The sequence below is a fragment of the Ambystoma mexicanum genome, chromosome 7q, assembly GCF_040938575.1.
Source record: "Ambystoma mexicanum isolate Mex_15411 chromosome 7q, UKY_AmexF1_1, whole genome shotgun sequence".
NCBI lineage: Eukaryota > Metazoa > Chordata > Amphibia > Caudata > Ambystomatidae > Ambystoma > Ambystoma mexicanum.
The window spans coordinates 1008915257-1008940986 of NC_090941.1; the positions used below are offsets into that span (position 1 = coordinate 1008915257).

Consider the following 25730-nt stretch of genomic DNA (forward strand, 5'->3'; position numbering starts at 1 on the left):
TTTTCTCACCTCCACATGTTAAGGGTCCACTTTTCTGACCTAGAAAGAATGCCATTTTAACGCCTATTGCACTTCGCCAACAGTATCCAGACTGGGATACAATGCTACCTTTTAAAGTTGAACTGAAGTTTTTTTTACAGATTTTCTTAAAGAAAAACAACGTTATCTTGATCGGGGGACATTGAAATAAACATGCTATTTCGGGCACATAGTCTATTGAAGTGCATGTGAATCAGCTAACGTGTAGTTTATACAACGGTGTAAATCGCCCATGCTATAATTGACTTGTTTAAGTCTTGTAGCTTTGCGAATCTGCCCCGAGTGCAGAGCATTTCTTTGATGAAGTGCCTATTTTAGCCACCTGGTGGCGAGCTAACCTAAGCAAAGAAAAGCAGATTTACAATGGCCGATAACATCTACATTCTCTACACACGTAACAGACAAGCCATGCTGCCTTTCAAGCTGATAGCAAAATCAGAATAAAATGAAACAAAAATGCAGACATTTTTAAAAAAAAGAGCTTACTTTCTTTTTACTTTTTCTAAGCACATGAAAAACGATGTGGATGAAGGTCATGCAGAAAAGACAGAAAAATAGAGAAAGCATGTGTTAAAAAGCTGCATGCTAATTAGATCACCAGCGATTGGCCGCCAAGCAAGCGTCGAAACATAATTCCTGCAGAGCAAAGAATAGGGCAAGGTTGCAGGAGGATGAGTCTTACTTCGTATCGAACTCTATGAGGTTTGTATCAACCGGAGCGTCGTTTTCTGGAACTAAACACAGGTTACCGTTACACATTGCAAACATCAGAGTCGTTGTCACTAACCCACCAAACCTTAGGTATTTTAACTCTTATATCGCTTAATATTGCTTGCCATTTTCTGATTCCAGAAAAAACAATTAACAATACGTTGATTACTTACCTGTAATCTTCATTCCTCCTAGTCTTTCACTTCCTAGTGACAGCGTTTACATTTGATTTAGCGCCACCTAGAGGACCTGGAGAGTTGCTACACAACACGTAGTAGAGGCACGCTCATGCTCACACTGGCCTTTACAACGTCTGGTTTATGTGGGGAAGTCTGAATTCTTAATTTTAACTAATTTTACTAATCCAACGTACTTTAAAATGGTCACATTCATTCCCACAAGTTTTACTGTAAAAGTGTTCTCAGGTAGAAAAAGAGTTTGTAGTGAAAATTAACGAACAGTGTTTCACTATTTTAGGCCACTTTTTCATTGGTAGCCGGACCGATTTTGTGGCAAGCCCGTCACTGCGGGACTAGACTAGAGCTCTGTGCACGGAATGTGATGGGATGAAGGCCTCACGATTTTAGTAATTGTTGCCCGGGATCGGGCCCTGCAGAATAACACGCACACACACGGAGGGGTTGATTGAACGTCTGTTTATTCAACCGCTGCCAGATTCTAACTGAAGCCGCAGCGCGCCTTTTCCCCCGAACCCAACTCCCTCAACCGTACGTCACGTAGTTCCGCCTCTTAGTGGGCGGAGCTTCCATAAACCCTGTGACGGCGGGCAACAGTAATAATCAAGACTTTTCCAGAACCCTCTTCTTCGTCACAGTCCTTACTTTTCTGGCAAATTAAACATTTATGATGTTTGGGCTAATAGTTCAAAAACACATACAACTCTTAGACCATGAATATCTCCTATCCACGTAAAAAAAAAAATATTCAGATACAAAAAAAATATTCAGCTATTGATTGCATTTGACTGAGAAATTATTGAAGGACCCCCACACCCAAAGCTGCGATGCTCAAGACAACCTGCAAAATATAGGGCTTGACAAAAGTCTGGGGCTTGGACTAGATGGCTGCATCTACACACTACACGTCTATGACCAGGATGTCGCCATTCCCTTTGTGGACCTTGTGACTGAAGGACTTCTGTCCCTTCAGGAGTACAAGGACGAGTAGTGGGTAAACCAGAGACGAGGGATCCCAATAATAAAAGTAAAACAGGCACAGGTAAGAGAAAGACCTCCTTCACCTTCGCGCTGACGTGTGCCAAGGGCACGCTACACTCTCAAGAGGGGTGTGATTGTGAAGGAATGTCCAATCAAGGTTGAATACACATGTATATACTTTACTTAAACACACACCAATGTACAACTACCTATCAAAACTACAAACAAAACACATACCTGTAAAGGAAGAGAGAGAAATGCAGAATATAAAAGATGCAATCACTCTGGATACATAGAAAGATAATACAGTTTCTCTATATGCTTCTTGGTGAAATGGGTTTCAATGGAGGTTAGCCAGTCTCTATGGTACCAACAAATGGTATAAAGAAGTATGGGGCCTTCTAACATTACCTTAATCAATTCTTGGTGTTTTGACAATGTCAAACTAGTCTTCCTATTATAGTGCAAGTGGGTCAAATCGGGTTCGGATGGAGTGAGTCATGGTGAGCAAGGGAGCATTGGGTCAGGTTTGAAGAGAGGCTTGTTGCGGTTTGATGAGGCGCTCTAATAAAGTGAGTCAATGACAGCACAAAGGTCGGTTTGTTGTTTGATCATGGGTCAAAGAGGAAGTAGCTGGTGACTCGAGGTGCTTGGTTGAGATGCATTGGCTGGGGTCTTTCCTCAGCAGCAAGCATTTGGTTCGAGGTGAGGCGAAGACTTGCTCAGCTGGTGTGATGCAGAGGCGAACAGGTTTGAGGATGCAGCAATAGTATTTTGAAGCGTTAGAAGAATTGACAAATACAGCACCAGAGGCTTGTTTGGTTCTAATGCATTAGAAGGCAGTCGACGGTGCTTTGATGCAGTTCACTGAGGTCGAAATGCAGGAGACCAGCTGATTGGCTTTTTCAGATGCTGTGAATTTCATTCCAGGGGATCAGGGAGAAGATGAGACCTTGTTCACATTCTGCTAACCCTGGGGTGGCTGGCAAGCATCTGCACGGATCCTTCATCACCCATGAGGTCCAAGGTACTGGTGTAGCTGGCAGAGAGGCAGGGATTGTTTCAGCAGCAGGTCACCCCCAATATCCCTTGGGAATGTTTAAGGAGCCTTGGAGCACTCAATCTTCGCTTCTCTGGTACAGTGCGCTGGAAAGGTCAACTCTCCGAAAAGCTAATTAATTAATTCTACTTGAAGTCTAGCAAAGAATCAAGGAAGGAGTCGAAAGACCCCTCTTTTATAGGAAAAATGTCCTTGTGGTAAGTGGTCTTTCTTTGGTTGCATCATACCAAACGTTTTGTGATGAAGGAAATGAAGAAGACAGGATGGAAAGATAGGTACAGAGAGAAGCAATATGGTGGAATCCGTCCCCAACTGTGCTGCTCTCCCAATTACTATACTACCCAAATCCCCATCTCAGAACCATAGCATTAAATGCCCTTTAGTATGCAAATCCATTTTGTAAGCCTAGTCCTTTTGTTTGGGGCATGCCCTTTGATTCCTGTTTCCCAGGACATCTCCTGCTGAGGCGCTGTCCTGCTAGAGAGAGGTGGTGTACAACATCACAAAGGATTAAAATAGATGCATAGTATTTCAGCCTTGTGTCCTGCTGGCTGAGTAGAGACAGTCTGTCTGATTAGAATACACGGTGAAACATCAGGGAGATTCAAAGGTAAAAGTAGAAATTACTGCATTCCATAATCGTTATGCCAACAATGTTATATCACGTTAAGAATGATTTAAAACAGAAAGATTGTATGTAGTGTGAAGCTCACATCTCACACAATTGTTAAGGTGAATGCAGGAAGGGGAGCTAACAATCAGAGTGTAGCTATCTGATCCTGCTGGAAAAACACCCTGTCTCTACAACGGGGTGCCTATCCCTAGGCAGCGTGTGGTGCAGCGCCTATCTAATAGGGATAGAGTGGGAAAAAAACTGTCCCTCCAATAGCCAAATGTATGGGTACCACCAACATGCATTGGTTTTTTATTTAGACAAAATGAAAAAGGTGTGTCTAAAAGAAGCAGCCAAGCAAATACCACTACTCCTATATGTCCAGGAGTGACAGAGCTAGGTATTACATCACTGTCGTTCTCAGCTAAAGGTAAGGAACAGGACTTTAAAGAGGGACGTTGTGGTGATGAATATATGAATACATCTATTTTCGCAGTCACTATTTTTCCATTGAAGTTTTTCACTCAATCCAGCTTTAAGCTTCTACGAGGGCAACGTAATCCCCAAAAATATTTATGTCGTAGAGTTGCAGGCACTAGATTACCTCAGAAAAATGGAGACTTTAAGATGGTGAAAGGTCCTGACGGTACTCAATGCGCTGTGCCTTTGTCTGCAATTCGTTATGAACTTGTGCTTACCTCGCTCCAAGTAAAGGTGAAATGGAGGCTCCTACATTTTTATTGGAAGGTTTGTTACCCCTTGGCGAGACCCTATAGGAGGAACTGAATGCGACAATTGGCATGAAGGAGGCACATGTATTGAACAGTGTGACAGTTCTCTGTGTGATATTGGGAAGGGGGTGTCAGACTTATGGCAGCACCCGGTGCTGTTTATCATGCACTGTATCAATTGGACTAGTGTAATACACTTGATCGATTCTATAGTTATCCTTCACTAAACTACCTTTCGTTTGAGCAAAAACATCAGATGTTAGTTGCCCCTTATCTGACTATTTTTCCCAATCGCCATCTCCGTGAAGAATTCCTCAGGTTCTGGTGGAATTTGTTCCACACAAAAGAAATACTCTTAAGGCTTAGACTTATATCCGAGGATGACTCTCATTGTCGTTTCTAGACGATTTATAAGAAACAGAGACTTTGAAAGACTTGTTGGTCTACTGTATTGCACTTTCATCACTTTGCACTTTACATTTTAAGAAACATGTTGCTAATTTATCATGTGTTAACTGTGAATCCCTGTAGTTGAGATGTCTCGGTGGCTATCATGTGTCGATGGGAATTGCAGTAACAGAATTTCTGTACATTTTTAAAGTTAACAAGTTAATGTGACATTTTAAGTGGGAAATCTTTATACTGATTTTAGAAAGGCTCTTAACGATAAGATATTGAAATGTTTAAGGACTGAATGTTTTACTTGGAATTTTAGTGTATTAACTGCTTTGTCTTACTTTCTTCATATTGGATGTTTTTCTTCTTTTATGAAAACTGTAGATTTTAATTATGTTTTCTTAGTATCATGATAATACTAATGATGATTTATTGTATTCGTAATATTAAAGGTTTCTTTGTGAACCAAACACAGTAGAAAAACATATTAAACAAGGGAAGCCATGTCTGTGCTCATATTTAGAGTAAACAGCTCTGACCTGCAACTTAAATGGGCCCAATCTCTTCAGTGTACCTCTGGTAATACCAGCCTGCATTCTTAAAGCAGTAGTTGCTACCAGCCAATGACCACCTGGGGCCCTGCTCTCCTTAAGAAACAACAAGCTTTCTAAGGTATAAAGGAAAAGAAGTTAGGGATCTACCAGAAGGGGATTTCTTCTGCTATTTGCTCTCAGATTCAAAAAAAGGTTTTGGAGTGAGTATTGTAATGTGAGGGGCTGTTACCAGTCTGGAACCAGGCACTAGGCAAGGTCAGGGGCAAGTCCTTGGCTCATCACAACACCCTCCTTCTCTACCTAACATTCCATGCAACAAAGACAGGGAAACGTAAGATGCGTGCCTGGAGGCAGGGTTTCCGGAAAGCTTGCCCCACTTAAAGGTGGCCACCTTTGACAAGATAACTAACATTTGCTCTGCAGCTACAAATGCAGCAAATAACCCAACCAATAGTTTTGTTTCTTGTGTAATGTGGAAACGGGTTTGGCTCCAATTCCTATTACAAAGATGTTCTTACTGCATCAGAAGTAGAGCTGGTGTCAGTACTATGTTTGCTGCGCGACAGAAAAGCAAACTGTTTTTACAACCAAATAAAGGATCCAGGAGAACATTGTCCTGGTTGGGTTCAAAATGTTCTGCAATAAGGTCCTAGCTATATTTAGAGCAAGGCCTATTTGCTGCATTCCCTATAACACCGTTTCTATGTGATATTACTGCATTTTAAAGACCAAACACAACATTATGTTTGACACATTGCACAGACCTGGATATAGCAACAAATGTTCAGTGTTATTTGGAGGTTTTGTAAAGAATTGTGAGATTGTTCCAAAATGTTCTGTTCCAATACCACCATAGAGGTAATGTTTGCCAATGAGCTTTGTTTGTGGATGTAAGGAGTACAGTATATTCTATGGTATATGTTGTGTATGGATCGGCTCATCATAGTGCTAAGCCATTTAATAGGCAGGACTGACGGTAATAGCTATTTGGCATTTTGATTTATTTTAGGCTGTTTTACGATCTTCTCATGAAAGAAAGGAAACTTCAATTTAAGGATATCCATTTTCAACAAAAAAAGGTTAACAAGGTGTGTTTCAACATATTTGGAACATTTGTGTTGAATACTTAGTATGGAGAGTTGATAATGGGATAGCATGCTCAGTACAATTGAAAAGGGTTGGTAGCACGTGGAGACAGCATGTGGAGTAACATGTTTGGGTGCCATGATGGCAAGATGAATTATCAAATGGTAACTTTACATTTAGGTATTCGATAAGCATGAACATCGGACAAATGTATATATAGAAGGGTCTGATTGGAAAATTATGACATATTGTCTATATCTTACGTTTCCGTATACTTAATCAAATGCGATTTCTACGTGTATGTTTTTTGTGAAAACGACTTACTCAAGACATACTATTTATACAAATATCTTCTTTCCCACACCAGCGCAAGTCTAGGATAACTTCTTCCTAATTCTGTACCATTGTGATTCAAGGATAACTACTTCCTAATTCATTACCATCGTGAGTCTAGGATAGCTACTTCCGTATTCCCCAATCTTGCGTGTGTGTTTATATCTTGCAAGATTTTTCTTCAATAAGTCATTAAACTCTCACTTCAACTAGGAGCGATCTATCTGTCAGACTTGTTGTTCGGGATATAACTTTCATTTTAAAGAGTACTGCACAGATTATTCCTGGTAAGTTAAAATGATATGTTGTCCTCTTGGACTGTAAACGGGATATCATATTGTGCCTCCTTTCATTGTATATATTGGCCTAAGGCCAGTCGCTCTGCGAGGAAAACCGCGTTGCAAAGTTCCGATCTTAGATCGACTTCGCTGCCATTTTAGATTTGTCCGCCATTTTGATTTCTATTCTAAAGTGATTCTGTGTTCTAAAATGGTGGACAGTGTTTCCCGCTTGTAACTGAGCCGTCCTGAACCTTGTACGTGAGTTAATGTATAAACTGTCCGTTGGCCGAATGTTTGGGTTGAGTAAAGAGACCTTGTCCCATGCCTGACTTGTAGACAAAGGATTATCTGCGCCAACAAGTCCGATCCGCGGACATACATCGACTACAATGTTGTACAAATACTCAACGTGGACACTAGCTGAACTGCATTGTATAGGATATGTGTTAAGGCTTATTGTTAAATCCGAGAACACACTGTTGCCATTGTAACTTGTTCATATGCAAACTGAGGATGATCCATATGCATATAGTTGGTCAAGCCAGAAGTGAACTCGGCACAAACTCTAGACCATGTATCATTAACCTGTAGAGGAGCTGGACATTATGATTGGAAATGTATAAAATGTACAACTGTTTAGACGTCCAGTACCTCTCACTTCTCACACCGAAAGGGCTGGTATTCGCTGTGATGTACTGAGGGCCAGATAGCTATCTGATACTTTGTTTCTTTGTAGACTGTACAGTTTTAGAATAAAGATCTGTGAATCTTTATAAGCCTGTGTTTGGTGTATTTCCTTTTGGGGTACTCAGCCTCGATATTTCCTTTTGCTTTTACAGATGGCGCCCGAATAGGGACCCTCAAGATTGATGCCATCTCATTGAAGGTTGACGCGGCTATCGGACTGGGATCGGACGGTGACAAAGGGACGCGATACCTCAGCAGCGCTGCACAACCCGATCCCTGGACGGTGAGCACACGGTCCGAGACGTCATCTTGACGAGGGTCCTTATATCGAGGCGGGCAGATTTGCCGAAATCACCAACCACGTGGGACCTTTGTTAGTTCTTCGAAATCCGATCGGACCTCCTTAGATTTGATCAGGTGAGTCATGACCCGATTCTTAAGTATCCTGATAATTTGTTTTGGCGTATTACACTTGCAAGTGCAATTACTGACCATGTAACACCAGTATTCTGATATGCCTGGGAAATTGTCTGCCTGCTTCAGTGCGTTATTCCGCAGTGACAGACAATCTTTGGAATTTGGCCGACCGGCGCCAATGGAGGGGTCACCGTGAAGGGACCCCTGGGGGATCCTCAGATGTGGAAACAAGGCACAATCACCACACACGAATGGATACGCCAGACACGAGGTTCTGTTCCCAAAATCTAGGGTTTATTGCAATACAAAATAGTCCCAGTTGGCCAAATGGTCCCACGCCCCGCGACGTGTGTCTAACAGACCTCGGGGGATGCAAGAGAGTGAGACGTACATCAGTTACATATATACAAAAGGAGCACCTTACAATCAGCAATGACACAGTATGACACATTCGATGCCGCCCCCAATTCATTTCCCTTTGAATTAGAGGCGATGATTGACCATTGTGACAAATATGACACCTTAGACCACCATATTTAGTAACGGTTTGCAATCTCCAATTTTACAGACAACATTCTTTATTTGCGAGAACACAGCGATTCTGTTTTCATGGGCAAGCTGCGCGTAGGAGACTGGCACATACCAGGCCTCACTATCTCTTAGTTTTGATTCTCGCTCTAGAGGTCAGCCCGCTCTCCGGGGCCTCACTGTGCTCAGAAAGGGGGGCTGTAAAGATGAACATAATTCAACTCTTTAAATGCTAGTTTCATACATTGCTATTCTTTCAGGAGACTCGCTGGCATTCGTGTACTGATTAAAATGCCTTGCTCCCTGCCTTCAAGGATATGTGAGGGAGGGAATCGGGCATTTCTGTCTGGCTTTCCAGTGTAATGTTTCAACATGTTTCTTAGCCTTGGATCAGTGAAGCGAAATGATATCTACAGCAAAGCAGTTTTACATGAGTCAAAGTGGCAACGTTAGAGAGAGCAGAGAGAATAAACAAAATGGCAATTCTGGTCATCTTAAAATGGTCTCACTCTAGTTGAACTGATAGCTACGTAATAACTAATGAGTATATATTCTTGACACTGTAAATGAAGCGATTGGTCTTTGGCCAACCAATTAATCATGCATTTCCTTCCGCCCAAGGGGTGTTTAGTATTTCTGGACTGGCAAACCCTCCTCTTGGCCGTATGCCAAATGCCTCATCCATACATTGCATCCTCCTCCGACCAAGTATTTGCATCAGATTTGGAATCTGATTCAAATTCTGACTCATATACACTTGTTGTCTCCTCCTAATTATTATAAATGTCGATTGCCATGAATTCTTTAATGGTTTCAGATTCATTACTATTGTGAGTACTTGATTTAGTAATGTTTTTTCGTTCCATCATTTGTACACATTCTTCACTAATTTCAGTACATACTATAGGGAGACAATGTATGCAACAACAACAACATGTCACGAATATTCCTAGGATTGCTTCTAGGATTGCAAATAGCTTCCATCCACAGGATCGTAACACTTCCCAAAACCAGGAGCTTATGTTCAATTCCCAGCAACCTTCAGGGGGTGGAGATCCGAGCTTAATACATGCAATTTTCTTATTGCCCTAAAAAATCGTGGGGGAGGAGTCACTTACAAATACGCAACACGCTGATCCCACGATTTTGCAAACACTGCCGCGATCAACTAAGATTATATCAAGGGCCATTCTATTTTGGAGTGACATCAATCTAATTCCTTTCTCTTCAAGAGTCATATTATATAATATATCAGTAGTTCCATTTATTGTTTCTTCCAATATCCTAGACAGTCATCTTATGTTATAAGAGTTTATCGCCTGGCCCCAAAATGGTATGAATGATTTTGCTATGTCCCCTACAATCAACCCATCTTCAATTTTCTGGTGAGGTCATGACCTGGTCAATCTGGTTATATCTGATGTTTTTCAAAGAAACACCCCAGGAACCAGAAATCTCAAATAACACGTGCCTCCCCAGTTCCTAGGTAACCAAGGATATGCTTTTTCTCCACATATGAAATACACAGGATCTCCCACATATATTGGTTCCACTTCTTTATCAAGGAATGCTATGTTCCTGCATCTGGTAAATGTTCCTACCTGGAAAGAACCCCTTTCTCTTTAAACAGAATGGGACAGAATGAGGGTTATAATTCACTGTATATGAAGGGGGTTCCGCATTTGAATTCCCCTGTGAGTTTTATAAGGTACAGACAATCTAGCCTGTGGCATTATTGCTGGTGTAATTAATCGTCTTTTACGGAATATGGAGCAACCCACCGGTTTCATAATCACTTCCTTAAATTCATTCATGTTTGTTTTGTACTGTAAGCACGGCATTGGTAGTATAGTGTTTAATGATATTTGGCACAGACAAAGTAGACATGCTTCCGAACTTCAGTGGCCAATTAATGGTAGTTTTGAAATTCCTTGTATTGAATACTTAGAATCCATATTATTAAAGAAAAAGGCTAGATCTGCAGCATTTGATGTATTACAGAATTGGAACAAAGAAACTATGCAGCAACTTAAAAGTAGGGAAAAACATGCGCGCCGTCATATGACGAATGCCGAAAAAGCATTTTTATATGATCAAAATAAACAATCTGAGTCAGTTAGGAATATGGATAGGGCTTTTTCACTTGGTATCCAGAAAATGTATCCTTCTAAAGACTTTCATGTAGCTGATGAGCTGATTGATAAACTTCTAAATGAACGAAGGCCTGGTGCCACTGCGCCACCTCCGTATGTTCCTCTTCCTGCTGTTATTCCTTCTCCCGCAGCTCCTCCTGCTCCTCCTATTGCTCCTCTAAATGTTCCTCTTCCTCCGGCTGTTGTTCCTCCTCTTGTCGTTGCTCCTCCACCTGCTCCTCCACCTTTGCCTGCTGTTACGGGTCCGGTGGGTTTGCCTGCTGCACCAGTGATAGCACCTCTGTTTCCAAATATACAAGGTTTGCCTACTCTCCCTCTTCTGAGGAGTTCTGCACCGCTTGTAGTTGATCAGGGAGCGGGATCAAGGGTTGTAACTCGTAATACTGGGTCTCCAGAGAGAAAGCATGAATTGATTGCATGGGCTAGACACTGCATGGAGAAGGGTGAACAAGCTGATGTTTTTGCCACACTCTATAACTTAGAAAATTTTCCTGAGAAAAACGTTTTAATTGAAGGATTGGGAGTTCATTTACGTATAATGTGGAACAGCTTAAATGATATAGATCTCCCACAAGGGTTAAGGGATCTGAATGTTTTAGCATTTTCTAGAGATACTGCGGAGAAAGTACATGAGCATGTCGAGCAGGCTTTTGAGTATAGAAGGGACTTAGAAAGGTTGCGGAATGAAGATGTAGATGGTGATAGTTTGGACGCTATGTTAGTACAGAAACGGTTCTTATCTTGTCGTAAATCGATAAATGAGGAAACTCGAATTTGTACAAAAGATGCGACTAGGTGGATTTCAGACATGTCGACAACTCCTGTTGAAGTATATGACACGTATAGTCAGTATACGCCAGAAATGCAGAGGAAAATGATACAGGTAATGGTAGAGTACCTGCAGGATGAATGTATAACAAGAAATATTTGTTGTTCCGCAGTATTATTAAATATTTATAAGAGAGCTTTTTCGTTTGACACTTCTTCAGCTGCTTTAGCGCTCGATTTAGCTCTGTTGCTCAGTAAGGATTCGGAGTTGCCTAGTTCTTAGTTGCCTATGAGAGAGGTTCCTCCGACATTTGTCCCAAAAGTTGAAATTCCCACTGATGCTGCAGCAGGTACACCTGCTCGAGATAGTCCTGCACATTATGTGTCGCAGTTCGTTCACGTCCCGTTCTCGAGACAGGAAGTGAAAACCATTAAACAATCTATTCCCGATATTAGGAAGAATCCGGCAGGGTTCTACAAAGAGATAGAGTCTGTCTTGCAATCATCAGTGTTTACTTTAAGTGATATTGATCTGTTATTTCCCTACTCCTGCCTATTGAATTGTGGAAACAGATTAGGACTTTAGATGATGTACCTGGGTTAGGAGATAAATGGGATAACATGGTTACACTCGATAAAGAAAGGCCAGCTGGCGAGAGTCCACCACAGGTAATACTAACTTTGAGTGATAGAATAGTTACGAAATTGAAAGCTATCATTCCTGAAAGAAGGATTATTTGGGACAAGCTTACTGCCTGTGTCCAAGGAAAGTCTGAGGGTGCTACCAAGTTCTTCAATCGGTTTGAACAAGTATTTTCAGATTTCAGTGGACAAGATTTGAGCACAGTGTCTGGGAAGAGACTATTCGTGGACAAATTTGTGCGTGGATTGCTGCCTGACATCCAGTCTTAAATCATGTCCTCTGAGAGCGCTTGGAAAGCAAAGTCTCAGTCAGAAGTATTGCATGTGGCTCAGTGCTATGAGAATCGTGTCAATAACGAAAAAGAAAGAGTTGAAAAGAGAAAAGGAAACTTGAAATCAAAAGTTCTGTTGCAGCAAATTGTTAGAGGCCCTAGAAGGGGTAATTCGCAATTTAGGGGTCAGTATGTTCCACAGGGAAATGCGCTATTGGGTCCTGTAAACATAAACCAGTGTGCTTATTGCAGACAAGTGGGACATTGATGTGCACAATGCCCGATCCTCCAGCAGAGGTCAAATAATGCATTTGGTAATATGGGTAGATGATCCAGAGGCCGCCCTGGGGTATGGGGTCCTGGTAGAAGTCAGTTTTCGCAGGATTCACAGCAACCTTTTTCACAGGACAATCAGGTACCAAGTGTGGATAATAGAAACATTTTTGATCATCCTTCTGATGCTTACCTCCCTGAAGAACTTCCTTTTGACGACATTCTGTTTCGCTAGGATTGCCCGAAGCAGGGTTTGGAACCGACGCCTATTCCCGTTAATCAGAAAGGTCCTTACGTTGAGATTATAGTGGGAAATAGGAAACATCTATTTTTGATAGATACAGGGGCACAGAAGTGTTCCATTGACCATTCACGGGTTCCAAACATTCCACTGTCAGGGCAAACCAATGTTTCTGTAGGGTTTTCTGGCACACCAGTTGTCTGTCCGCTTTCTTCGCCGTTACCGATTACCTTGGGTCCATTTACGGACCACTGTCCATTCCTTTTTCACTACGAATTGTGGAGAGAATTTGTTGGGGTTGAATCTGTTGAAGTAATTAAATGCGGTAATAGTTCTTCTGATGGAGTGTGTTTGACGATTTCACCACAGCAACTTTCTGTCTCTCAATTTTTGACCAGACCTTTGCCGCCGGAGTTCAGTAATGTTCCGGAGTGTTTGTGGGCAATTGATGATAATGATGATGGTGTTTTGCAAATTGAGCCTGGTAAGATTATTCTGAAACATGGAGTAAAGTTGCCATGTATTCCCCAGTATAAGATCTCGGTCGATGGTGAGCAAGCTTTGAAATGCATAGTCTCCGATTTTGTGCATCGTGGGGTGATTGAGGAAATTGCAGGTAGTTTATGCAATAGTCCGATTTTGCCTGTGTACAAAAAAGGTGATAATGCAATTGCTGTCCGTTTCATTATTGATTTATGTGCCATCAATAAGATCGTTGCTCCACAATTTCCCATTGTGTCTGATGTGACGACAATAGTAACTATGATTCCGGCTTCAGCTACTCACTTTAGTGTTGTGGATCTAAAGAACGTCTTCTTTAGTATTACTATACACAAAGACAGTAGATACTTTTTCACTCAAACCTCAGGGGGTTGCCTGCCACTTGTACACTGCTTCAGTATGTAGACGATCTACTCTTAGCTGCTGACTCAGAGAGCACTTGTAAAGAGGGCACCGTGTTGTTACTTATCCATCTAGCACAACATGGACACAAAGCTTCACTTAAAAAGTTTCAGTATTGTCGACAGGAGGTGGCCTATTTAGGGTATCTCCTGTCAAAGGAGGGAAGAAGGTTGACGCCTGAGCGGATCAAAATCATTTCTAGCATGTCTGTCCAAAATACACAGAAGGAAGTCAGAGCCTTGATAGGAATGGCTTCTTACTGTAGGCAGTGAATCCCAAACTTCTCCTTAGTGATTAAACCAATGCTGGCTTTGACGAAGAAGGGCATTTCTTTGCCATTACCGTAGAACTTGGAACACCAGCAGGCATTTGATCTGCACAAGACTGCATTGTGCTCGGGACCAGTTTTGGGTACACCAAACTATGAAAAGGCCTTTGTGTTGTATGTGCATGAATGTGATGGATGTGCTTTGGCTGTATGAAAGCAGGAACATGGAGGGAAGAATAGGCTGTGCGGCTACTTTTCTTCCGCCCTTGATCCTGTTGCATGCACTTTGCCAAGATGTTTGAGAGCTGTCGCTGCTGCGTCTGTAAAACAGAGCGAGGGAATGGTCCTAGGCCATGCTTTAACCCTGATGGTACCTCACTCTGTAGATGTTCTATTAAACAGAACACAAATGCAACACCACACTTCCGCACGATTAACGAGATACAAATTGATCTTGTTTGCACATCATATTCAAATAAAGAGGTGTTGTGTCCTTAATCCGGCTGAACTTTTACCTTTCCCGCAAGGTACTGCTTGCAGTGACGAAGAGTCACATGACTGCCTTTACACTACAGAGCAAGAGACAAAAGGCAGAATCGATCTAAAAGATACTCCTTTGAATAACCCACAAGGGGAGCTGTTTTGTGATGGTTCCTGTTTCAAACTCCCAGATGGTACATCCACAGCTGCTTATGCAATCACCACATTGAGCACGGCCGTGGAGACCAAAGGAATCACGCATAACTCAGCGCAGGCTGCAGAGATTATAGCATTGACCCGAGCTTGTGAACTTTCCGAAGGGCTTACCGTAAATATATATACTGACAGTCAGTATGCCTTTGGGGTGGTTCACACCTTCGGCAGACTTTGCGCAGAACGAGGGTTCTTGACCTCACATAGCACTAAAATCCAGTATGGCTCCTTGATAGTACGGTTACTCTCAGCGCTTGCACTCCCTACTCAGCTAGCAATTATCAAAATGCGCAGCACATCAGAAGATCATAGATAATGTAGGAAAATGGAACACTTTCGCTGACCAGATAGCCAAACAGACTGCCACTGATCTCTCTTCAGAAATGTATACTTCAAGGGAAGCCACAAATGCCTGTACTTTGGATGAGGGTATTGAATCTGTAAAAAACATTAAAGCTGATGCCACGTTAGAGGAATCGAAGAAATGGGCTGAGGGCTTGGCAAAATTGGATGATGATGGGTGTTGGGTGGACAAAGTAGAAGGGAAGTGGTTACTGCCTGATGCATACATTATGATGACGGTCGCTATGGCTCATGGTCCCACCCATAGTTGTGCACGAAAAGTCCCCAAAATGTTGCAGAATGTGTGGGTAAATGATAAAATCTCTAAAATAGCTGATAGCTTTGTCCAGGGGTGTATGACCTGTTTGCAGCATAATGTGGGAAAGGGCACATCGACTCCTAGGGGTAGTTCATTGAAATCGAGCGTTGAAATAACTACAAGTACGTACTAGTTGTTATCTGCGCTTTTAGTAAATGGGTTGAAGCCTTTCCTGTCAAAGATGCCGCAGCTATGACAATGGCGAAGACCATGCTGAAGGAATATTTTCTTAGGTTTTGTTTGCTAAGAGTCATCTGGTCGGACAATGGTCCACATTTTATTGCTGCTGTAATTCTGCAGATATGCACAGGATTACAGATCAATAAACGGTTCCATTCGGCTAGGCACGCTCAGAGTGCTGGTTTAGTAGAAAGACATAACAGCATCATCAAGAACAAGCTCACTAAGACGTGTGCCGGCACCAAACTGAAATGGCCGGATGACTTACCGATCGTGTTATTATCTATGAGAACGACCCCTCAAACTAAGACTGGGCTCTCTCCATTTGAGGTGGTCATGGGTGGGCCAGCTAACATTTGGAATTTGCCAAAGCCCCGTTTGCTACTCGAGGTTGAAAATGTACTTCTTTCTGACTATTGTGGACAGTCAACTAAAAATCTGTATTTTATTTATCACCAGGTGCGAGAGGCTTTACCTGTCAGGAATAAGGGGCCCAGGCCACAACATACAGCCGGGGAGCTGGGTCCTCATCAAGTCATTTGAACGATCTTCTTGCCTCGCACCTCGTTGGCTGGGCCCGCACCTAGTTCTCCTGGTCACACTGACAGCGGTGCGAGTGGAGGGCAGGAAGCACTGGAACCACGCGTCCCACATCAAGAGGATTCCTTTCCCTTTGCCACACGATACAGAAGACACAGAACCCCTCATCAATACCGTAACCAACGATCACAAAGCATCAAACAGTATCGAGAGTGCATCAAAGACTCTCCCTGAGCCCGTGGGGCATGGGGAAACAGCCACTTCATCTCCACAAGCTCCAATAGTTCCGTCTTCAAAATTCGTTCCGAATCTTGTGTCAAATCTTGCTTTGAATTCACTGCTTCAATCAGGATGTAACGACACGTTATTTGCGGATCACTCAGTACCAGGGATCACAAGGTACAATCTGCGTCTGAGGAAGTAGACTTACTGCACGGTTTGGCTGTGCTATCAAGAAAAATCAATGAAGGGCTTGTCTCTTTGGCCAGATCTTTTGTACATAAGGGGATTCTGTTGGCTAGGGATTGTGAAAGGACTAAGAAGACGCTCGATCAGGAGATCACCAGCACATTAAATTTGGTGAATTTGTGTTGAAGAAACAATGCCTGCAACCGCTCCCACCCGTAAGGAACAGATAAGAGACTGTGTGACCGATCGTAAAAATGTACAATCTAATGCGTGGGCCCCGAAAACGTATTGTTGTCTTGTGATAATGTTAACTGGTTTTACAATAGTCATTGCCTTAGTATTCTGGTATCTGGAAGAAGCACATCCGCTTGAAATTCTGTGACCCACTGAAAATGTACCCACTGTTTCTGCGCCTTTCCTGCATCTGCACACTCTATCTCCTAGAGAACCTCAACACAGACAGAGTTACCATAACAATACTCTATTACTCATTATGAATGCTACACATGCCATTTTAAATAAATCCAATTGTTGGGTCTGTTCGCATTTACGGCAACACAGGGATAAGGGGCTGGGTTGGTATATTCATCCTTTACCTTTGACGACTGCCTGCTATGCTTCTCTAAGGGCACTATTCTTTGGCCGATGGAAAGATAGCATCTCGGGGAACTTTGATGGAACTAACTTGAATGATTTTGAGAAACGTGTTCTAACGCCCCTGGGATGCTCACTCTTTGCGAATAGGAGTGAGAACACACCTTTGTATGTTGGCGAACCTGTCTAGTTTGTTTGTGTTAATGTAGCATTTCCATGGATACCTAGGGATTGGAACCTGTTATTTAGGGATTCTGTTACCCGGTGTACTCATTGCTAGCACTGTTGAAATTTCAAAGGCTCCTCCACCGCGGGACGAGAATGGCGATACTTCAGCACAAGTTCTGGGCGATGTAGCAAAATCCTTTGTGCCATTTTGGGGGTAAATACTGAACTCTGAAGATATCAGGAGACTAGCAAGAGTACTGGAGAGGACCATCAACCGGACCACCCGGACCACTGACATACTTTATAACATGACTTTAGAACAAAAAGCAATAAAGTTAGTGGCACTCCAGAACCGGATGGCATTAGATGTCATCCTAGCTCAGCGTGGTGGGGTATGTAAATTAGTGGGGTCCGCTTGCTGTGTTTTCATGCCAGATTCCTCCCCAACTATCTTTAGGGCGGTACAAAATCTGCATGTTCTCAGTTCAGAAGTGCATGTTCCCGAGGGAAACTGGGATCTTAGCGCTTGGTTCTGGGACTTCTTGCGATCTTGGGGATGGAAGCTACTTTCAGTCTTGCTGATTATTTTAGGCATTCTGGTGTTTTTCTGCTGTTGTATACAATGTCTTCCTGGTATGTGTTCGATGCTAGGAGGATGTTGTGCACAATCGATGGGTACATTAGGGCACATGGTATACGCCCCAGAGAAAATATCTAATGAATTCGTGCTGAAGGAAATCTCAGTATCTGACCTCATGGCAATTGATATCTCCGATAGTGATTCAGGATGTATGGACAATGAGACGTGGAGTTACTCGTAAAGTGACTAGAAGTAGTTTAGCGCTTGGCTTAGGCCAAAAGGAGGGTTTGTTAAATGGAATATCATATTGTGCCTCCTTTCATTGTATATAAGCCCAGTCGATCTGCGAAGAAAACCGCGTTGCAAAGTTCCGATCTTAGATCGACTTTGCCACCATTTTGTTCAGCCGCCATTTTGATTTCTATTGTAAAGTGATTCTTTGTTCTAAAATGGATGCAGTGTTTCCCGCTTGTAACTGGGCCGTCCTGAACCTTGCACGTGAGTTAATGTATAAATTGTCCGTTGGCCGAATGTTTGGGTTGAGTAAAGTTACCTTGTCCCATGCCTGACTTGTAGACAGAGGATTATCTGCGCCAACAAGTCCGATCCGTGGACATACATCGACTACAATGTTGTACAAATACTCAACGTGGACACTAGCTGAACTGCATTGTATAGGACATGTGTTAAGGCTTATTGTTAAATCCGAGAATACACTGTTGCCATTGTAACTTTTTCATATGCAAACTGAGGATGATCCATATGCATATAGTTGGTCAAGCCAGAAGTGAACTCGGCACAAACTCTAGACCGTGTATCATTAATCTGTAGAGGGGCTGGTCATTATGATTATAAATGTATAAAATGTACAACTGTTTAGACGTACAGTACCTCTCACTTCTCACACCGAAAGGGCTGTTATTCGCTGTGATGTAGTGAGGGCCAGATAGCTATCTGATACTTTGTTTCTTTGTACACTTAACAGTTTTAGAATAAAGATCTGTGAATCTTTATAAGCCCGTGTTTGGTGTATTTCCTTTTGGGGTACTCAGCCTCGATATTTCCTTTTGCTTTTACAGGACTATATTTCATTCGTAAGTATAGAATAGTAATGTTTTTTAATTTATTGCACCAGGATTTCTCATCACTATGGAAAAGGCAAATGATATCATTTCGACTAAAGGCAGGAAGCAACTTAATCATTTGGGTTATCTGTACAATCTTGATCACAGTAAAAAGGATAAATGTTGGTGGAAGTGCACAGAATATGAGAAAGATGACTGTAGGTGAAGAGCCTGCACTTCAAACGACCTGATAATGTTTGTAAAGTAGCACAAACATGATCCTAATACCTGTATCATCAAAGCCAAAGAAAACAATTATTTGATTAAATCAAAAGCCAGTTCTCAAGCCAGGAGAAGTCCAAATTGCCAAAAATACCAAAACACTCCAGTGAGGTTGTAATTCCGGAAAACCTGCAGACCACCTTACAGGCAGATCAATTCTTGATATATTATAATACAGAGCACAACAATAGAAAGTTTATTTTTGCCACAAAGCAGAACTGGGAGTGACTAAGTAATTCTCTAATAATGGATGGTACTTTTAAAACATGCCCAAAACCATTTGCTCAATTATATTCTGTTCATGGGCAAGTAAAGAATTATTGTTATCCCTTTGTGTTTATTTTGATGTCCAAGAAATCTGAAAACTCTTACCGCCAAGTGTTTTCTAAAATCATAGAATTCATGCCTGATTCTTTCCACAACCCCCAAAACCCCATATGTTGCCTGGACTTCGAAATGTGAGCCATCGAAAGTGTTAATCATTTATTTTTCACAACTGAAGTTCAAAGGTTCTACTTTCATTTTTGCTAGGCTATCTGGAGAAATATTCAAAAGTAAGGTATGCAAAACAAATACAGTACTGACAGCAAATTTCAGCACCATATTAGAAAACTTTCTGCACTCACTTTCTTACCAACCTCTGATAGTATCAATGGGTACATGTCAATTATACAAGAATCATATTTTCAGAGAAACGAAAATGAATTGTCAAGTTTTTTTAAATTATTTCGAAGAAACCTGGATTGGCACACAAGCCAGATTTGGGCGAAAACAGCCTAAAATCCAAATACAGTTATGGAACTGATAGGAGTCTATTCTGAGTGGATTGCCCAAAAACAAATAACAAACTCGAAGGATGGCACAACCGTCTAAATGTTGAAATGGGATATACAGAGCATTCCATTAGGAAATTTCTAAACGTACTACAAACTGAACAAAGTGTTCAGGAGCACTCTATAATGCAATCGTTGAGCGGTCAAAATATGGAAAAAAGAAGCAAAAATAAACAACTGAGAATCTGAATCGCCTAAAAGAAATTGCTGACAAAATAACTGTTTTTTTTCCGATTCGTAACCAGTGATTCATGATAAGAATACAATCCGGAAAAGTAACATCCTGATAATGATCATTCTGGAAGGTATCCAAACACGGCTTACTCTTTTCAATATGGGTAAGTGTGGCAAGATTCTAAAATGGAAGTGCTATAAAAATTGATTAGTACATAAAAATGTTTTTATTTTTCTTGTCTGTTTGTCGATTTTCTTCAGTTTTAATTTCTCAAGAACATGTGTTTTTTATGAATCGTAATGTACTTGTTTAATTTTAGACTTTTCCCAATATATTCGAAGATATGTTTTTTTTGGTCATGGTTCCATGACCATTTCCGAAAATGTCTCCTTTTCGAAGAAATATTTTTGGGAAAATCATATACATGCATATTAGGAGCATAATTCAAGCATTTATCTGGTGCAGGTTCCTCATGGGTGAACGCATATTACTTTGTGCTGGGTGACATGTCTTCAAGCATCAGGTTAATTAATTTATGCCAAATATTGTTATTGTTTTTGTCTTTTTCCTTTTCCGCTCTTTCCTTGCTGCAATTCATGTTGGGAATTGAAATTCTATTTGTGTAAAATGAGATGTTATGGATGTAATTGCTCAATTGGATCATATACTTCATGTGGTAATGTATGCGCTCTCATTATATCCTGATGTTATTGTGTATGTTTCATCATTTTTTAATAATTGTTAATTCTAAATGTATGGTATAGCAAAGCCCTGAAGATGACAAGTGTCGAAGGGTGGAAACACATGTCGGCAGCACACCAGAACAATAAGACATTTTGTTTTGAAAACTGATTAAGAGTTGTGTCAGTTCTTTGGATTAACACATTTTAGGCAATGCATACATTTTGAGTGTGCAGCACACATGGTTGATGGATCATTCTTCATTATTTTCATTCCCTAACAATTCTGGAAGTATACATCCAAAAATAACAAGGCCCAAATGTGTAAAAAATATATTTTGCAACTGTCTGATTATTTAACGTTTATACACATATGGTGGCTATTACATAATATATCATCGCATGCAAATACATGTTGTAAAGCAGTGGTTCTTTTGTATTGGTTTGAATAACGCTTGTGTTCCTTTCAGCCTGATATTGTGCTTACTTCAAGTTGACCAGAGTTTCACCTCAGAACTTCCCCCACATTTGGAATCTCCTTGGGAGAGGGGAATGCTAGAAAAATGCTCTAAATGTTTGAAAAATAAATTAAATCTATAATCCTCCTAGAGATTAGCATCTGTTGGTCTAAACCGGTTTGTTTTATTGCTGAGCCTCAAAGGAAAATTATTCCAGCTGTTGCGGCACCTTTGAACACTGCCTGACAATTGAGCCAACCATCTATTAAGCTAATGCTGGAGTGCAAACAAGACCTGCCATCTCATTTTGCATCAGTAATTCACTGAACCCTTTCAATAGACTTGTTTACATGAGTCATGTGCTGAAGAACATTATGCTGTATATAGGGCAAATGCAGGGAATGATTTATATGTTTATGTTTATGTTTATTGAATTTATATAGCGCTTTACGCCAAAGCGCTTTACAGTGTAACAACAAGATACAAAATTTAAAGAAGCTTATTACAAACGTGAAACAAACCAGAAGTACAGTATATGGAACAATTTACTCAGGAGAGTGGAGGAGGAGGGAGAGGGGGGCAGGGGGGAAGGTTGAGGGTATGAGAATCAGGTTCGATGCTAGCAGGGTGGGAGACGGGGGAGAGGGAGGAGGGGGGAGAATCCCAGGTGGCCTCATGCCTTCTAGGTGGCAGTGTCCAGTGAGGTCAGTGGGAGGAGGGGGAGGTGAGTGGGGGGGTAGGGGTTTGGGGAGGGGAGAGGGGGGTAAGAAGAGAGTCAGGGAGGGGAGTGGAGAAGAAGGGATTTCAGGGAGGAGCGGAAGGATGAATAGGTGGAAGAGGAGCGGATGGAGAGAGGTAGGGAGTTCCAGTGGAGAGAGGCCAGGAGTTGGAAGGAGCGGAAGCACGAGGCGGTGCAAGGGGCAGAGGTACTATGAGAAGGAAGAGGTCAGCGGACCAGAGAGAACGGGACAGATGGTAAAATGAGAGGAGGGAAGAGAGATAGGGGGGGCAGGTCATGGAGTGATTTGTAGACAAGACAGAGGAATTGAAATTTCAGTTGTGAGAGGAAGGGAAGCCAGCTGAGTTGAGAGAGAGAGGCAGAGATAGAGTCACGAGGGCCGAGAAGACATAGAGTACGGATGGAAAAGTGGTAGATGGATTTTAGGGGAGTCAAGTGAGAGGCGGGGAGACCGAAAAGAAGAGAGGAGCAGTAGAAAAGGCGAGAGAAAATAAGGGAGGAAATTAGGAGTTTAGAAGCTTGGAAGGTGAGGGAGGTGCGAATCTTGCGGATGTTGAACAGGTGGATGTTGAACATATATGAATATGTGTATTCATATGTTACATTATACATAGAAACACGTTTGGCTCATTACTTCACACTGAAATGACTTTGAGAAAAGATTACGCTGAGTCTCCTCTTTAATCTGACACCATACTCTAAGATTTTTAAATTAATATAATTATACATATAAATAAATGTATTCAAATGTATAGCACACATTAATGCTGCATGTACAGATGAGTGTCTTCTATGGCAGAATCCAGAAATACATATTTCAATGAGGTGGCAGGTTGCTTCCATGGATATGGAATAAAGACAAGTTTGCATTCAAAGTAGGCAGTGCAGATTTGCCCCGCAACATTTTTCCTGTCACAAATATAGACATTGTGAACAAACAATAGAGATTGGGCAGTTGCATTCTTTAGGTGTGTCTAACTATAAGGCAGGCCAATGGAAATATGGAGCTAATCGAATAGTGTGACATAAGCATGAGAGTACTGTATACTTTAAAAATTGGGAGCTGTGAAGGCATCACGAAGTAGGACACAGACAACCGATTTAATATTAACAAAAACACTTTTATTAACTTAAATGTCAGGATGGTGTAAAGTCTAACTTTCCCTATGCTAAGGTGGGATGTCCCTACCTAAAGAAACTAAGGACAGTCTGTGTCAGTAAATTCAACTTAAAAGTCTGTCTGTGTCCCAAGCCTATGCTTGCAATGTGTAGGGATGTCAACCATACACTGGACAGTGTTAAAAAAGTAAAGTTCTGAACACAGTAAAGTTCTGAGCTTTTTCCAGCTCAGGGCCTCTTCTTCAGCTCCACTTGCCCAACTACAAAGATGTTGACAAGAGTTTTCAAGTTACCTTCTCTTGAACTCAAGGTAATACAGTTCCACAACTTTGTCGGGATTCGCTTCACCAAGTTCAATAGAGTCTCATCACAGGAGGTCTCAGGGTTTCCTTCCCCTAGCTCAGTGTAAGAGTGATTGCAAAAGAAATGGTCTTGAGGCTCCGTCCTCCAGTCATTTCCAACAATTCTTCACAGCTCATAGTTTCTTTCCCCAAGTTTTAAATGCAACAGTGGTAGCTTTTCTTCTTGTCACTTTGCATATTCATCTGCTCTGGGCGCAGTTGTCAGACCACAGGGTCCACCGATCACAGATCGCACAACCAAAAAAACATTAATTCTCTTGTTCACATGCAGGCTTCTCAGTACCTTGCCTGTGTGTTTCAGTTTCCTTAACTTGGCTTCCTTGTGTCAGCCTTTTAGGTTGTCTATAGAGTACCACATCTTTCTAAGGCAGTCCTAGGTGTCCTTGCTCTGTACACATTCAATGTCTCACTGTATTTCAGGCTCTTATTCACACTTGTAGGTTACTGTTCTTTAAGCATGGTTTTAGGGTTCAATCAATTCACTATTCAATAAACAAATAGTTTCTCAGACTTTACTTCAATTCTGTAGAGTCCTTAATTCGACTTGATTTGCTACTTTCTGTCAGTTCATTATTCAATATTGGCAATTTATGTGCCTCACGAAAATTGCCATTCTTGTTATTCACTTTTTGCAGCTCATCCGGAGTGCCCTAGTCTCTGGGTGGCTTTCCCAGCACTCACCGGTCATCATTTTTCTCCTCTGGCGGCTCTTGCTGCTTTTCTCCTCTGCTACTGGTTGCTGCTTCTGTTTCTGCATGCCGCGCTCGCCTGTGGATTGGAGCACTGCTGGCGCATGTGGCTTCTCTACTTCTGCGAGGATGGACACAGCATCCTCTGCACTCTGAATTTGCTGCAGCTCAGTTTTCTCCCATTTTGGATGCTCCCTACGGCTTGGGGATCTCATCTGGCATCCCAGTACCACCTCAGGTCCCACCATGGCTGCCTCCAGCCAGCGGTTTCCTGCTGCTCTCCTCCTCGACAGTTCCCACGGTCTCTCTCTGTTCACTTCTTGGTTTCTCATTTTATACAAATGTAGTCCTTCAAAAGGCTGTTTACCATTGTCCAATTCTGCCTGACTTTGATTAAGATGACATGCCTGCCCCCATAGCGTTTAGCAAGCCTCTTCGTCGTCCACGTGTTAAAGTTGAGATGGGAGATGTTAGTGGTCATTACTCATAGCCTCTTCCTCGTCACAGTACTGTTAAAGGACAAAGGTAGGGAGATGAAAGGAGATGATTTATATTAGCCCAAAAGGCTTTGGGGAAGTTAAGTTGAATTGACCTAAAGCAAAACCCTCTCACCTGCAGGTACTCCACTGACAATTTCCAAGGATCCTCCACCCAGGGGATCCTCACTCAATTGTCCACCCCCATGGTCAGGATCCAAATGTGATGCCTTTCCCTGGCCACTTGCACAGAGGATCCCATGGGAGTAGCCATGAGCATACCCTCAGGTTTCTCACAGAGCACACACGGAACAGGATACTGACTCTGGGAAAAGCTGCAGGAAAGAATACCACCTGTTTCTATGGCAAGGTCGCTGGAGATGACACCCCTTGACCATGAGGAATCCTGAACCAGCTTAGCTTGAAACAGACCTGTGTTTCCTGATATAGGGTGGAAGAGACCATACGGGACCTATTGCCCAAGACTTCCCTGGAAAGACTAGAGAGTTTCTAGTGGCTTCATACCTTTAAAAACTAATGCAAAGTGAGCATGGCAATTTCCCAAATGAATTGATATCTGTTGTTGTTTAGTACCAGAAGGGGGTAGTTTGGGAAGGTGATACAAAAATATATCAGAATCGGGAATTAACTATCCAATCCCGCTGCATCTAAAATCAAATGATATGTCATGTCCTTACAGCCCTACATACATTTGTGATATGCGTGTGAAGTGATAAAGATAGTATTTTAAGCAGCTGCTATGCAGCTCTTTGAATATGTTAATCTCAATAAATTGTACCCAAAGTGTTTTCACAGACATAGTTAAAATTAAGCTGTGATATGAAGACATCCGTACAATAGCCTAATGAAGATCTGCTTGACAATGTGTATGCTG

General features: G+C 41.9%; 1 protein-coding gene across 4 annotated transcripts in view; it reads right to left on the reverse strand.

Annotated features, from left to right (window-relative positions):
- The window catches only part of ARRB1 (arrestin beta 1), a 1358416-nt gene that overhangs the window by 15369 nt on the left and 1317317 nt on the right, over window positions 1-25730 (reverse strand). For all 4 annotated transcript variants that reach the window (XM_069640206.1, XM_069640203.1, XM_069640204.1 and 1 more), the window contains one exon: window positions 722-773. In XM_069640206.1, the coding sequence (XP_069496307.1) occupies window positions 722-773 (52 nt within the window). The remainder of the gene's footprint in view (window positions 1-721; window positions 774-25730) is intronic.